Raw genomic sequence first — 16245 nt, 5'->3', positions numbered from 1 at the left:
ACGTGAACTGGTTACCGCTGCCGTTGGCCCTCTCACAGACCACTGAGCAGTAATTTAAGGGAGTTGTGTGACCTATGCGTAGACATCTGGAGCCACATGCTTCCTAAGACCTATCACTCACCAGCGACTTGTAGAATCCATGCCACGTAGAATCATGTCCGGTATATTGCATTCCAAAGGTGGGCTAATACTCTGGAGAGTAGATGGTCATAAAGTTTTGGTGTTTCAGTGTATGTGGAAGTCACTGGTGTGGACCATAAATCCATTTTAGGTGACTATATTGATCTAGTAGCATTGGCGTTGTTTTCAGTCGAGAGTCAGTCATAATACGTCCACTTATATGAGTGGAAATATAGAATGTGGGTTCACTGTGCGTGTGGATGGCTGCACAGTCACTAGAGTTGAATGTGTTGTTGTCGTACTCCTTCCTCCTTCTGTAAAGTTTAAATAATGTTGGCTCCTATTGTACACGTGGTTCATTCTATATGCACGCAAATTTACTGCACGACATTTACATCATGCTGACAAAAAGCATCTTTTTAATATCTGACCAAGATCAACCACCTACGCTCCCATATACAGGGTTTGTCGGGTCTAAGTGAAGATACTGTGATCACTGGCAACGCAATATGTACCCACTTCAGTGTCTTACTTGTTTTTTTATCCTCGTCTGTCTTCCTAGAAACACGTAACGTAATTTACTACCTGACGTTTTCTGCATGATAGCAGCTGCACCACTAAGTGGACTACGCCTGTCAATACAGATTAACAGTTTTGTATCCATACATCCACACTTAAACCCTGGCCTGCTGCCCTAGGAAAATAAGAATTAATGGCTGCTCTTGCTACATGCACTTTGAGGTACTACCATACTACTCTTAATAGCTATAATTATTAGTCTGCAAATGAGGTAAATACTGATGTAATGTTGTTCAGTAAACTGTGTTCTCAGTCACTAGTAAAAATATCTGCCCTTATACCCGTAACAACCTGTACACTAAATTGTATTCCAGTTTGACTGTAAGATAAGGTTAATTCTTCGTCACTGCTACATCTTTGATCTGAGATCTGTAATTATCCGCTCAGTCGGAGTGCCTAATGTCGCTAGTGGAACAAAATATGTATCGGCATAAATCTCGACTCATCTTCCCGTCTTGTTCCTTACAATACGCTCGTAGCATAAAAAAAAAATCCCGGGATAATTAGTTACAAAAAGGAGAGTCGAGCAATACCACAGAAACAAATACTTTACATCCCATAGACACAAATCCGTTCCTATGGCCGAAAGTTTCTCAGTCTGCAACTAGCCCTCTAATTGCCATTGAACAGTATCACATACCTGGAATAAGTCACCGTGTACACATTCTTAGATAGAAATGCCGCAATGACTATTACCTTCACTGCTCATCCTCCTTAGTTTTGCGATATTTTCCATATAATGCATTTATTTGATTTTTTGTCTCCTTAGAGGAACTGATTCAACGGGATTCCTCTTCCGTGGACAGAAGTGGTTGCTATGATCTCACTTAGCCACTCTGTGGCGGCCTCTCGCAGCATTCTTCAAGTACGTGAAGTCATTTCTCAGATCGAAACCTAGAGTGTAAAATTAACTGATATAAAAGGTTTTTCCCTGCAGTACTGAACATGTCTGTTACATGGTTAGAGCATCTGAAGTATTGACAGCTGTACCTTGCAAGAAGTAGTATAGAATTTTGTTCATCACCATCTAATATTGCCGAAATAGCGGTAGAGGATGTTATTGGGTCCTCATATTGCTTTGTAAGATCGTTGAACTTATTTCGGTGTCAATAGTGTTTTTCGTAGGGTGAGCTCCTGATTACAACTGAAGAAACAGCGACGAGAAAAATATATGGCAAACATTGGCTTAGGAAAAGAGGCATGATGACTCGGCATGTTTTAAGCCTTGAGAAAATAGTTTATATGCTAACAGAGTGAGTTGTAGCAAGCGAAAACTGTAGGAGAAGACAGAGACGAATAAACACAACAGAAAACTGACTACACTGGGCTTAATTGCTATCCTGAAATGAAGGGATTCTAGTCTAGATCAAGATACCTAACGATACAACAATTGTTTTATGTACACAAAGTCATGAACTCTTTCAAGCGAAATATATTTCGAGTTTGTAGTATATATCAGCAGTACAGCCCATGGTGGATGCTGGCGGATTTCTGGTGACACTCTGCTTTTAAATTGAATAATGGTTAATTCTTTGGCTGATAGACAATGAAAATGGAAGGTTCCATGTGGAAATTGACACTAGTGTTCCGCACACTGCCGTAGCGAGTAAAGAAATTCGTTTCTCAAGATATATAGTAAATACATAAGGCGATACCTAAAACAGCAGCGTCCAAGAATTCGGCCCGTGAGCTGTCCCTGGCTCACGAACCACGGTGCTCACGGCAAACTTCTCCCATCGCCACGCCACACTGCCTGAGTGTGAGGAGGGGGGAGAGGAGCAAACTGCGATCACGCTACATTTAGATGACAATGCAGTTGCAATGCGTACGACTTGGTTTCATATTTCGTGTCTATCAACAACACCGGTTACAAACGAAACAAATTTTCAGTATAACTTAATTATCTTTGGCTCGCTGAAAACATAATGCAATTTCTATCTGGTACAAACTGTCAGCATACTGACAAATGCAGACAGTTTCACAGAGTTTCGTACTCAGGCTGCCACGTAATCGTGAATTATTTAGTTTCATAATCGAAAAACGGCTCTTTAGGAACATACGTTGATCGAAATATTTTATCACATTTGCTAACTCAGTATGGAAACGTGGAAGCTCTTCCTGAGGAAAACAATGTAGACATCCTGGACAGTTCTAGCGTAGAAGCATTTGTCTTTAAAATGGGAATTACACTGCAGAACAGTCAATTCCATCTGCACAGGCACATGTGTGCTTTCAACTGAAACGCAAACAGTCTCGAAAACAGATGTTTAGCAGTCTCCTTAAAACGTTTAGAGAACTACCCGTGTATTTCTTTCAATATCCCAATGCATGCTTCAAAACTCCCTCTTTCTTTAACGCCAGTGAGGTTAAGGAACTGGACTGTGTTTTTTTGTCAGAGTTTTTCACTTCTACAATACGATTTTCTTCTTAAATGCGTCCCTATCAAAACAGAAACAAGTTGTTCCTTACTTGCAAAGTCTTACTGTGGGACGTTTACAGTCAACTCTATCTAAAATGTGACGTCCGCAATCAATCCCGGATGTTCTAATTTTCGTACCAGTCGTCCTTTGCCTTCATAAATTCAACAGCAGAGGGTTTTAAATAGAAAAATCGTTCCAGCCATCGCCCTTGACTTAACCAACGTACTTTGCAGTAATGTATGAAGTCTCCACAGTCTTCGTTCAATTTCATCGAAAATTGTTGCAGCTGACAGGGTACTAACTCATGCGACTTCAGAAATTTTATCATTCGTGCGACTAATTACTTCAAGCACCTGAAACTTAAACACAAAGTGCTATTTGATGTACAGAACAATGAATACTGTCTGTTGACCATTGTAATTCTTTGCTCTTTCATTGTCAACAACGTTGCAGAGCCGAAGAAACTGATACACCTGCCAAATATCGTGTAGGTCCCCCGCGAGCACTCGGAAGTGCCGCAACACGGCATCGCATGGACTCGACGAATGTCTGAAGTAGTTCTGGAGGGAACTGACACCACGAATCCTGCAGGGATGTTCATAAATTAGTAAGAGTACGAGGGGGCGGAGGGCATCCCAGATATGCTCAATAATGTTCTTGTCTGGGAAGCCTGGTGACCAGCGGAAGCGTTTAAACTCAGAAAAGTGTGCCTGGAGCTACCCTGTAGCAATTCTGGACGAGCGGGGTGTCGCATTATCCTGCTGGAATTGACCAAGTCCACCGGAATCCACAATGGACATGAATCGATGCAGGTGATCAGGCAGGTTGCTTACGTATGTGTCACCTGTCAGAGTCGTTTAAACTCAGAAGAGTGTGCCTGGAGATACCCTGTAGCAATTCTGGACGAGCGGGCTGTCGCATTATCCTGCTGGAATTGACAAGTCCACCGGAATCCACAATGGACATGAATCGATGCAGGTGATCAGGCAGGTTGCTTACGTATGTGTCACCTGTCAGAGTCGTTTAAACTCAGAAGAGTGTGCCTGGAGCTACCCTGTAGCAAATCTGGACGAGCGGGGTGTCACATTATCCTGCTGGAATTGACCAAGTCCACCGGAATCCACAATGGACATGAACCGATGCAGGTGATCAGGCAGGTTGCTTACGTATGTGTCACCTGTCAGAGTCGTACCTACCCACATCAGCGGTCCCATATCACTCCAGGTACATACGCCTTATGCCATTACAAAGCCTCCACCAGCTTGAACAGTCCCCTGCTGAGACCATGGATTCATGACGTTGTCTCATTCCATCCGCTCGATACTGTGGTGTCACCGCCAGACACCACACTTGCTAGGTGGTAGCCTTTAAATCGGCCGCGGTCCGGTAGTATACGTCGGAGCCGGGTGTCGCCACTATCAATGATTGCAGACCGAGCACCGCCACACGGCAGGTCTAGAGAGACTTCTTAGCACTTGCCCAATTGTACAACCGACTTTGCTAGCGATGGTTCACTGACAAAATACGCTCTCATTTGCCGAGACGATAGTTTAGCATAGCCTTCCGCTACGTCATTTGCTACGACCTAGCAAGGCGCCATATTCAGTTACTATTGATATTGTGACTCATGTACCGTCAAGAGCGACGTTCGTCATTAATGGATTAAAGTTAAGTATTCCACCAGCTACGTCCGTTTTTCGAAAATTCTAATTTCCTTGTCCTGTTCCAGACATCACGCCAGCCTGCGTGAGCGAAAACGCGTGCCTTTCGGCCTCCTCTAGTAACATGGTGTTGGTTCTCATGCCAACCACAAAATTGGCGACGAGGCACAACCGCGTTGTTATCTATATTGCCCTGATTTACTTGTGTAATGGCTTCGCCACAATCTCCAGATGTACTGTCCGAATTTTATCGCTTACAGAATCAGCAGACGCAGGCCTTACTGGATGCCCTTGGACAGCTCGTCCAGTGTCAATGTGCGATGCAAAACGATGCGGCAGCAGCCGCTTCACAGCTAACGCAGCCACAACACGCTGTTGCACCAACTTTTCGACCTTTTGATGCTGCACTTGAAAGCTGGACGGAGTGGTCACGCCAATTTGGATTCCATCTCGCCGCCTACAGAATTCAAGGTAACGAGCGGCAGCCATTTTTGTTGTCTTCGGTTGGCGTCCAAACGTACCGTGTGATAGTCAAATTATTTCCCCGACGCGACGTAGCAATTCTGTCCTACAAAGAAATTTTGTCTGCATTAGATGCATATTTCAAAGAATCAGATGCATATTTCGTACAAAACGTACGGCAGGTCAGACTAATCGGGAGTGGGCTGCAACCTTGCAAGGCCTTACTAGGGATTGTGCTTTTGAGTGTCAATGTGTACTGCCTTATTCAGATACTATGGTATGTAATGCAATTGCACAGAACGTTTCGTATAAGGGAACAGATTTTGAAACCTTCAACAAGTGATGGACATACTGGATCGGCAGGACACACTTAACTTTGCTCAGGAATCATTTGATACTTCGCCAGCTGTGTGTCAGGTTAACCGGCCCGCCGGGCGTGCTGCACGGAGCAGTAAACAGCTCTCGCGCCCGACCGCGCCGCTGTCGCCAGGCTCTCAGCCACGTGTGCCGCGCCGGCAAGCAAATGCAGTGATCAAATCATGCCCGCGGTGTGCTACTAAACATTCGCGTGAGAATTGCCCGTCACGCCAAGCTATTTGCTTTTATTGTAATAAAAGAGGACACGTTCAGAGTGTTTGCCAGAAAAAGCTTCGATCGGAAGCTCAAACTCGTTCCAGGCCCTTTGCTTCGCGCCGGAATCAGAATCGAACCAAGGATACTCAGGCCCTCGAAACTTCGCCCATGGAAATTCGTGTAGTTCATTCCACTCCGCCCAGTGCCACTCTCTCTAACAGTGACTGTGTTCGTCCCAAAAATAGTGTGCGTCGACATCGCTGGAACTCCCGTCAAGTCGCAAGTGATTCGGTACCAGTGTGAGTTCACGTTGCACGAGACAGCCGCTCTTGTCGTCAGCAGGACAATAAACTTTTTGTAGGCTTGGACGTTAACGGCAAAGTGATACCATTCCAGCTCGATACCGCAGCTGCAGTTTCACTGATCAATCAAGACACTTACAAACTGCTGGGCACACCTCCGTAGCGTGCCGCAAATGTTGAATTAACTAGCTATTCAGGTCAAAAGATCCCTGTGTTAGGACAGTGCAGCCTTCTTGGAACATACAAAGGACAAACAAAACTTGTGCCATTTTACGTCCTTTGTTCTTCTTCTGCAGTGAACTTGTTTGGATTCGATTTATTTCAGTTGTTTAACTTGTCTATAGTAAATCATGTCCTATCAGTGACCGCAGCAGTGACCGATCTAACAACTGCGCCATACACTTGTTGTCTAATATAGGATTTGCCGACCGCAGCGACGTAGTCTGCCTGTTTGCATATCTCTGCGTTTGATTATGCATACCTATACCAGCTTCTTTGGTGCTTCAGTGTAAATCTTTGAATTCTTTTTGCTTGGTATTGTAATGTCGCATCATAACAAATTTCCAGTATGTAGTTGCATAATAGACACTGAGAGTTCTCATACCTCTCTTCTGTCGTTTCCATTCATTTTTAAAGGCTTCTGACGGAACCTGTGAAAAAACGGTGAATGGTTAACAGTGCTGACACCACTATTCTGGCAGACTGAAGAGAGTAGTATCGACTGAAAAAAAGCTGCACCGCAATATTGCAAATTTTGCAGCGCTGTACTGGGTACTTCTGAGAAGGACCAGGAAAAGCCGAGACAGGCCGAGCGTCGGCCGCACGTGGCCCAGACATCGGGTTCGCGTGCGGTCTGGCACTTCGTAGCCGACCTTGTATTAAAGTGTTTGCATCTTCTTGTGACAGAGAGGCAGCTGCCAGTACCCAGCATGATACAAAAACATCATCGTGTAACTGCTGCATGCCTTATCTGAAGACGAGCCTGAAAATGTTTTAATACTTGTTAATGGGAATAAACAAACATTTCGTAAGTAACTAGTCACAAAGTTATTTGTATTTACACCCAATAAAGGTACAGTCATGATGTTCCAAAATATCCACTATGGTACGTTAGTCTAAAGAGTTAACACAGAAACCGCAGTCCACACCTACAAAAATTACGTTAGCCTCGTTCTGGAGTATGCGGCAGCCCCCTGGGAGGCATACATGCCGAAATAGCAAACAGACCATGCAGCACAGACAAGAGATCCCTGAGCAATGTCGCCAAACTGCCCAGCATCACACCTAGCAATGGGGTCTACGAAACAACCAAGACAGAACGTCTCCGAACCAGGCTGGCCAAGCGTCGAGCGCGGAAGGCAGAACATACTGAACAAAAGGCCTGAGATGGAAGACCTCATCTCCACCAACCATAGAACCTGACGAAAACTAAAATAAATACATCACCTCTTCCAGCGCAATAGCCCTGAACACTGCAAACACATACCAATACCTAGCCCCAGTCCTGAAACCACTCACAGCCAACTCGACAACTGAAGCACATACAAACATGCATATACTCGCACCAGGCCACACACACACACACACACACACACACACACACACACACACACACACACACACACACACACACACACATGGACGCACACGCATGAACACACATTTGCAACATATGCAACACTAGAACAAACACACGACCAAGAACTCTCAAGGAGCTATTTCCAGCTCTAACAAACTGAATATCATAAATAAAAAATTGTAAAAAATTGTAAACAGTAAATAACAACCTACATATCAACCAGTACTATCCACCCCACACTAGGAATAAGTTGAGCCCAAACTACCCCGCTCCTGTCGCTCTCCCACCTTTCCATACATTATGTATGAATTATCATATTTAAATTGTAGAAAATGATAACATTAAAAGGGCAAAAATATTTCTAAGTAATATTATTGTACGATGCAAAATTGTCATGACAGAACAGTGTCAATGCACAAGTTTCACAATGAATGCTGCAAGTTGTAATACCAAAATGAAAGATTCAAATTTATTGTCAACATGAAATGTGCCGTGCATTGCACTAAATACACTACTGGACATTAAAATTGCTTCACCACGAAGATGAAGTGCTACAGATGCGAAATTTGACCGACAGGAAGAAGATGCTGTGATATACAAATGATTAGATTTTCAGAGCATTCACACAAGGTTGGCGCCGGTGGCGACACCTACAACGTGCTGACATGAGGAAAGTTTCCAACCGACTTCTCATACACAAACAGCAGTTGACCAGCGTTGCCTGGTAAGATGTTGTGGTGATGCCTCGTGTAAGGAGGAGAAATGCGTACCATCACGTTTCCGACTTTGATAAAGGTCGGATTGTAGCCTATCACCATTGCGGTTTATCGTATGGTGACATTGCTGCTCGCGTTGGTCGAGATCCAATGACTGTTAGCAGAATATGGAATCTGTGGGTTCAGGAGGGTAATACGGTACGCCGTGGTGCATCCTAACGGCCTCGTATCACTAGCAGTCGAGATTACAGGCATCTTATCCGCATGGCTGTAACGGATCGTGCAGCCACGTCCCGATCCCTGGGTCAACAGATGGGGACGTTTTCAAGACGACAATCATCTGCACGAACAGTTCGACGACATTTGCAGCAGCATGAACTATCAGCTCGGAGACCATGGCTGCGTTTACCCCTGACGCTGCATCACAGACAGGAACGCCAGCGGTGGTGTACTCAACGACGAACCTAGGTGCACGAATGGCAAAACGTCATTTCTTCGGATGAATCCAGGTTCTGTTTACAGCATAATGATGGTCGCATCCGTGTTTGGCCACGTCCCGGTGAACGCACATTGGAAGCGTCTATTCGTCATCGCCATACTGGCGTATCACCCGGCGTGATGGTATGGGGTGCCTTTGGTTACACGTGTCGGTCACAACTTTGAATAGTGGACGTTACATTTCAGATGTGTTACGAGCTGTGGCTCTACCCTTCATTCGATCCCTGCGAAACCCTACATTTCAGCAGGATAATGCATGACCGCATGTTGCAGGTCCTGTATGGGCCTTTCTGGATACAGAAAATGTTCGACTGCTGCCCTAGCGAGCACATTCTCCATATCTCTCACCAATTGAAACCGTCTGGTCAATGGTGGCCGAGCAACTGGCTCGTCACAATACGCCAGTTACTACTATTGATGAACTGTGGTATCGTGTTGAAGCTGCATGGGCAGCTGTACCTGTACACGCCATCCAAGCTCTATTTCACTCAGTGCCCAGGAGTATCAAGGTCGTTATTACGGCCAGAGGTGGTTTGCTCTGGGTACTGATTTCTCAGAATCTATGCACTCAAATTGCGTGAAAATGTAATCACATCTCAGTTCTAGTATAATATATTTTTCCAATGAATACCCGTTTATCATCTGCATTTCTTCTCGGTGTATCAGTTTTAATGGGCAGTAGTGTAAATAAATGTAAACTAGAAATAAAATGTAACACCCAATGGGTGACAGGGTATACAACAAGCCCTCGAACAGCCCTCCCTCCTCCATGAGAGAAGGGAATGAAAAGTGAAAAAAAAATTATATTCATCAGAGTGTAGCTCACCCCTGAGCCTGGAGATGCCGGGCTCGACGATGGCGAGCAGGGGCAGCAGCCCGCGGCACAGCTGCACCTGGCGGGCGAGCAGCTTGCGCGGCAGCTGCGCGCCGGTGGCGGAGGCGGCGATGGCGGCGGCACGGTAGCGGCCGGCCAGGTGGTGCCGCAGCTGCAGCAGGAGCGCGTGGTCCGGCGCCAGGCTGTGGCCCAGCCGGTGGAGCGCCGCCTCCAGCACGCGCGCGCCGCCGCTCTCGTCCTCCGCCTCCGCCGCCTCCAGCGCCGCCTCCACGGCGTCGCGCGCGCACCACAGCGCGCAGCGAGCCATGCCGCCGCAGAACGACCGCCCGCAGTCGGAGCAGCGCCATACGTTCCTGCACAGACCGCACTGCCAGCTTCTTTCCCTCAGATGGAGGCAAATGTATGTGAAATCTTATGGGACTTAACTGCTAAGGTCATCTGTCCCTAAGCTTACACACTGTTGTTGTTGTGGTCTTCAGTCCTGAGACTGGTTTGATGCAGCTCTCCATGCTACTCTATCCTGTGCAAGCTTCTTCATCTCCCAGTACTTGCTGCAACCTACATCCTTCTGAATCTGCTTAGTGTATTCATCTCTTGGTCTCCCTCTACGATTTTTACCCTCCACGCTGCCCTCCAATGCTAAATTTGTGATCCCTTGATGCCTCAAAACATGTCCTACCAACCGGTCCCTTCTTCTGGTCAAGTTGTGTCACAAACTCCTCTTCTCCCCAATTCTATTCAATACCTCCTCATTAGTTATGTGATCTACCCATCTATTCTTCAGCATTCTTCTGTAGCACCACATTTCGAAAGCTTCTATTCTCTTCTTGTCCAAACTAGTTATTGTCCATGTTTCACTTCCATACATGGCTACACTCCATACAAATACTATCAGGAACGCCTTCCTGACGATTAAATCTATATTCGATGTTAACAAATTTCTCTTCTACAGAAATACTTTCCTTGCCATTGCCAGTCTACATTTTATATCCTCTCTACTTCGACCATCATCAGTTATTTTACTCCCTAAATAGCAAAACTCCTTTACTACTTTAAGTGTCTCATTTCCTAATCTAATTCCCTCAGCATCACCCGATTTAATTTGACTACATTCCATTATCCTCGTTTTGCTTTTGTTGATGTTCATCTTATATCCTCCTTTTAAGACACTGTCCATTCCGTTCAACTGCTCTTCCAAGTCCTTTGCTGTCTCTGACGAAATTATAATGTCATCGGCGAACCTCAAAATTTTTATTTCTTCTCCGTGAATTTTAATACCTACTCCAAATTTTTCTTTTGTTTCCTTTACTGCTTGCTCAATATACAGATTGAATAACATCGGGGAGAGGCTACAACCCTGTCTCACTCCCTTCCCAACCACTGCTTCCCTTTCATGTCCCTCGACTCTTATAACTGCCATCTGGTTTCTGTACAAATTGTAAATAGCCTTTCGCTCCCTGTATTCTACCCCTGCCACCTTTAGAATTTGAAAGAGAGTATTCCAGTCAACATTGTCAAAAGCTTTCTCTAAGTCTACAAATGCTAGAAACGTAGGTTTGCCTTTTCTTAATCTTTCTTCTAAGATAAGTCGTAAGGTTAGTATTGCCTCACGTGTTCCAACATTTCTGCGGAATCCAAACTGATCTTCCGCAAGGTCCGCTTCAACCAGTTTTTCCATTCGTCTGTAAGGAATTCGTGTTAGTATTTTGCAGCTGTGACTTATTAAACTGATAGTTCGGTAATTTTCACATCTGTCAACACCTGCATTCTTTCAGATTGGAATTATTATATTCTTCTTGAAGTCTGAGGGTATTTCGCCTGTCTCATAAATCTTGCTCACCAGATGGTAGAGTTTTGTCATGACTGGCTCTCCCAAGGCCGTCAGTAGTTCTAATTGAATGTTGTCTACTCCCGGGGCCTTGTTTCGACTCAGGTCTTTCAGTGCTCTGTCAAACTCTTCACACAGTATCGTATCTCCCATTTCGTCTTCGTCTACATCCTCTTCGATTTCCATAATATTGTCCTCAAGTACATCGCACTTGTATAAACCTTCTATATACTCCTTCCACCTTTCTGCCTTCCCTTCTTTGCTTAGAACTGGGTTGCCATCTGAGCTCTTGATATTGATACACGTGATTCTCTTATCTCCAAAGGTCTCTCTAATTTTCCTGTAGGCAGTATCTATCTTACCCCTAGTGAGATAAGCTTCTACATCCTTACATTTGTCCTCTAGCCATCCCTGCTTAGCCATTTTGCACTTCCTGTCGATCTCACTTTTGAGACGTTTCTATTCCTTTTTTCCTGCTTCATGTACTGCATTTTTATATTTTCTCCTTTCATCAAATAAATTCCATATTTCTTCTGTTACCCACGGATTTCTATTAGCCCTCGTCTTTTTACCTACTTTATCTTCTGCTGCCTTCACTACTTCATCCCTCAGAGCTACCCATTCTTCTTCTACTGTATTTCTTTCCTCCATTCCTGTCAATTGTTCCCTTATGCTCTCCCTGAAACTCTCTACAACCCCTGGTTCTTTAAGTTTATCCAGGTCCCATCTCCTTAAATTCCCTCCTTTTTGCAGTTTCTTCAGTTTTAATCTACAGTTCATAACCAATAGATTGCGGTCAGAGTCCGCATCTGCCTCTGGAAATGTCTTACAATTTAAAACCTGATTCCTAAATCTCTGTCTTACCATTATATAATCTATCTGATACCTTTTAGTATCTTACACACTTTAGTAGCTTACACACTACTTAACATAAATTATCCTAAGGACAAACACACACACACCCATGCCCGAGGGAGGACTCGAACCTCCGCCGCGACCAGCCGCACAGTCCATGACTGCAGCGCCTTGCCGACCGCTGGTGGCCGCTTCGTTCTAGGCGCTTCAGTCCAGAACCGCGCGGCTGCTACGGTCGCAGGTTGGAATCCTGCCTCGGGCATGGATGTGTGTGATGTCCTTAGGATAGCTAGGTTCAAGTAGTTCTAAGTTCTAGGGGACTGATGACCTCAGATGTGAAGTCCCATAGTGCTCAGAGCCATTTGAATCATTTTTGCAGCGCCCTAGACCGCTCGGCTAATACCGCGCGGCAGAGGGAGGCAGAATGGAGAAAACTAAAGCCCATTTTACACGGGAAATGCGACACGAACAAGAAAGTCATCGTTAACTACAGCTCTACGCGTGACAGGCGGTTCACTACAAAAAAGCGTTTACACGGTACGTGCATGTCTACTCGTCTGCTGTAGGTGTTTAGTGCTTTTGTTCTCAACTTCCAGCAAGTGAACCGACGTTTTAAATTCGTTTCGTGACTATCACGTATGTCCTTTTGTAATGATTACTGTAATTAACTGTATTTCTGACGGACACCGTGACGCTGTATTTAGTTGTTTTCGTGTTGTTTATGTGAAACTAAGTCACTTACATGTGTTAATGACCTCTCTATAAAAACTAGAAACCATGGACAAACCAAAAGAAATGTTGATTTTCTGTTGCGAATGTTAATTTGCTAGATTAACTCATGTTTTTCCCTGACTGGAAGACATGCACTATGTGATCAAAAGTATCCGGACACTTGGCTGAGAATGCCTTACAAGTTCGTGGCGCCCTCCATCGGTAACGCTGGATTTCAGTATGGCCTTGGCCCACCGTTAGCCTTGATGGGAGCTTCCACTCTCATAGACATACGTTCAGTCAGGTGCTGGAAGGTTTCTTCGGGAATGACAGCCCATTCTTCACGCAGTGCTGCACTGAGGAGAGGTATCGATGTCGGTCGCTGAGGCCTGACACTAAGTCGGCGTTCCAAAACATCCCAAAGGTGTTCCATAGGAATCAGGTCAGGGCTCTGTGCAGGCTAGCCCATTAGGAATGTTATTGTCGTGTAACGACTCCGCCACAGGCCGTGCATTATGAATAGGTGCACTATCGTGTTGAAATATGCATCATCTATCCCCGAATTGCTCTTCAATAGTGGCAAGAAGGTCCTTAAAACATCAATGTAGGCCTGTGATGTGATAGTGCGTCGCAAAACGACAAGGGGTGCAAGACCCCTTCATGGAAAACACGACCACGCCATATCACCACCGCCTCCGAATTTTACTGTTGGCACTACACACGCTGGCGGATGACGTTCACCGGGCATTCGTCATACCCACACCCCGCCATCCGATCGCTACATTGTGTACCGTGATTCGTCACTCCACACAACATTTTTCCTCTGTTGAATTATCCAATGTTTACGCTCCTTACACCAAGCGAAGCGTCGCTTGGCATTTACCGGTGTGGTGTGTGGCTTATGAGCAGCCCCTCGACCATGAAATTCAAGTTTTCTCACCTCCCGTCTAACTGTCGTAGTACTTGCAGTCTATCCTGATCTAGTTTGGAATTCCTGTGTGGTGGTGTCTATAGTTGTCTGCCTATTACACATTACAACCCTCTTCAACTGTTGGCGGTCTCTGTCAGTAACAGACGAGGTCTACCTGTACGGTTTTGTGCTGTACGTGTCCCTTCACGTTGCCACTTCACTGTCACATCGGAAACAGTGGACCTAGGGATATTTAGGTGTTTGGAAATCTCGTATACAGACGTATGACAGAAGTGACACCCAATCATCTGAGCACGTTCGAAGTCCGTGCGTTCCACGGAGCGCCCCAATCTGCTCTCTCATAATGTCTAATGGCTACTGAGGTCGCTGATATGAAGTACCTGACAGTAGATGGCAGCACAACGCACCTAGTATGAGAAACTGGTTTTTGGGGGTGTCCGGATACTTTTGATCACATAGTGTATTAAGGCTCATGCGCGAGTGAACAAGAACATATTTTTGAAGAACAGTTCCAGATATATACGGATCACTGATTTACATTCACTTCCTCGTCGTTTAAATTGCAGGGAATGTTTATAGCAGATGTTCTGTCCGTTAACTGTCCATGAGATGAACGAACTACAACGTTCCGCTGAGCTGGAGGGACAGTTCACAAAGAACTTCGCGCTGTTTGTCAGTTCCGTTACTCGGTCGTCTGCGGATGAGCGAAGCACTTTTATACGCGTGAGAATCGGATGCATCCTATTCCACCGAACAGTGACCGTATGCGTGAATCTTGTGCAGGTGACCCCGTCTACACAGCAGAGGCCGTCGGAACCGGTGCGTCATGGGTAATCTTGCAAGCTCACACATGCCGTGTAAAAAAGGCTTAACAAATACAAAAGTCTGTAGTTTGTTAAGAGAGCCAGAAAATACATTTCAAGTTAAAACCACGAGTAATTGTTGTGATTGTCAAGTGCGTCAAGCCCCTGAATTAAGGAAAATTAACCAAGCGTATAAGTAATATTTGTCGGGATGATTGGCTATTGGAAGGGCTAGACTGTGTTTCTCTGAGAACATCAGCTAAGATATTAAGTGCAAGGAAGTGGGAAATGAAATTCCGAGACGGTAGTATTTGGCAGAGCATTGTAAAGTCAGCAGCTGGAGTGTGAGTAGCTTGTGGCCGGCCGCCGCGCGCACTCACGGCTGGTCCTGCAGGGCGCAGACGAGTCCCTTCCGGCAGCGCGGGCAGCGCAGCGAGCTGAGGTGGGTGCCCAGCTCGGTGGGGTCTCGGCAGCGCGCGCAGCCGCACTCGAAGTACTTGCCCTCCAGCAGGTGCTCGCGCCGCTCCGCCGTGCCCTGCACCGCGCCACAAAAAAGTGTGACATGGTACACAGTTTGTGACGTGGCTACGCAAACAATAAACACACTCCCAAAGAAATCTTCTGTAAGCAATGGTCTGTTCAGTGTAACTCTCAAAATACACTCTAAGACAAAGAGAAGCGTTGCATCACGTAGGAGTTATGCAAATTGATCACACAGGTATCTACGGAAAATACAAAATTGTACACTTTGGTGGCCGATGGGTGAATGTGTGACGCTGTAACGCAATTTCACTGAGCAGCTGGCAAGGCATAAAGTCTTCGAGAATTTCATTCCGTGTTACTAGCTGGACAGCAATTATGTCTCACAGACAGGAGCCTGAACAATATTTAAAGCTGTCAGCATTTGAGAGACAATTTGTAGCTGGGCTCAAAGAGGCAGTTTGAAGTAATCAGTGAATGCTTGGCATCTGAGTAGGAGCGATGCCCCTGTTCGACGATATTGGCAGGAATGTATGAACATGAAGCAACACAGCGTCAACAAGAAAACAGTCTACCTGGGGAAACGACGGATTCTGGGTACAGAAAAAACGTCAGAGAGGCAGTCAGAGCCCCGGAATCATCATTATCATCGATCCGACGTGCAGTTGCTGCTTCATTGACCACAAGGGCCATTAACAGGCGGCTCACAGGAAGGGAGCAGAGCTCGCGGCGCCCCTTGCAAGAGTTACCACTGTCCACTTGCAAGATCCCCTCGCTTCTAAACTGATACTGTTATTACTCAGCTTAGCCGCGAGTCCCTAGAGGGTGGTATATGTGACGTACAGTATAACTGGTCAGCATTTCCACCCGGAATTTGCGAATGTAAGTGGGA

The 16245-nt window shown here is 45.6% G+C and overlaps 1 protein-coding gene across 2 annotated transcripts in view; it reads right to left on the bottom strand.

Moving 5' to 3' along the window:
- LOC126329223 (SET domain-containing protein SmydA-8-like) overlaps nucleotides 1–16245 on the bottom strand; it is a 143386-nt gene that overhangs the window by 6882 nt on the left and 120259 nt on the right. For both annotated transcript variants that reach the window (XR_007562187.1, XM_049996135.1), the window contains exons 6-7: nucleotides 15254–15408; nucleotides 9737–10098 (exon numbers count right to left, since the gene is read on the bottom strand). Coding sequence is in view for 1 of the 2 variants with exons in the window: in XM_049996135.1 (XP_049852092.1) it covers nucleotides 9737–10098; nucleotides 15254–15408 (517 nt within the window). In the remaining variant the exon portion in view is untranslated. The remainder of the gene's footprint in view (nucleotides 1–9736; nucleotides 10099–15253; nucleotides 15409–16245) is intronic.

Source organism: Schistocerca gregaria, chromosome 2 (genome assembly GCF_023897955.1).
Source record: "Schistocerca gregaria isolate iqSchGreg1 chromosome 2, iqSchGreg1.2, whole genome shotgun sequence".
NCBI classification, from domain to species: Eukaryota; Metazoa; Arthropoda; class Insecta; order Orthoptera; family Acrididae; genus Schistocerca; species Schistocerca gregaria.
This window is presented reverse-complemented; position numbering and strand designations above follow the sequence as displayed.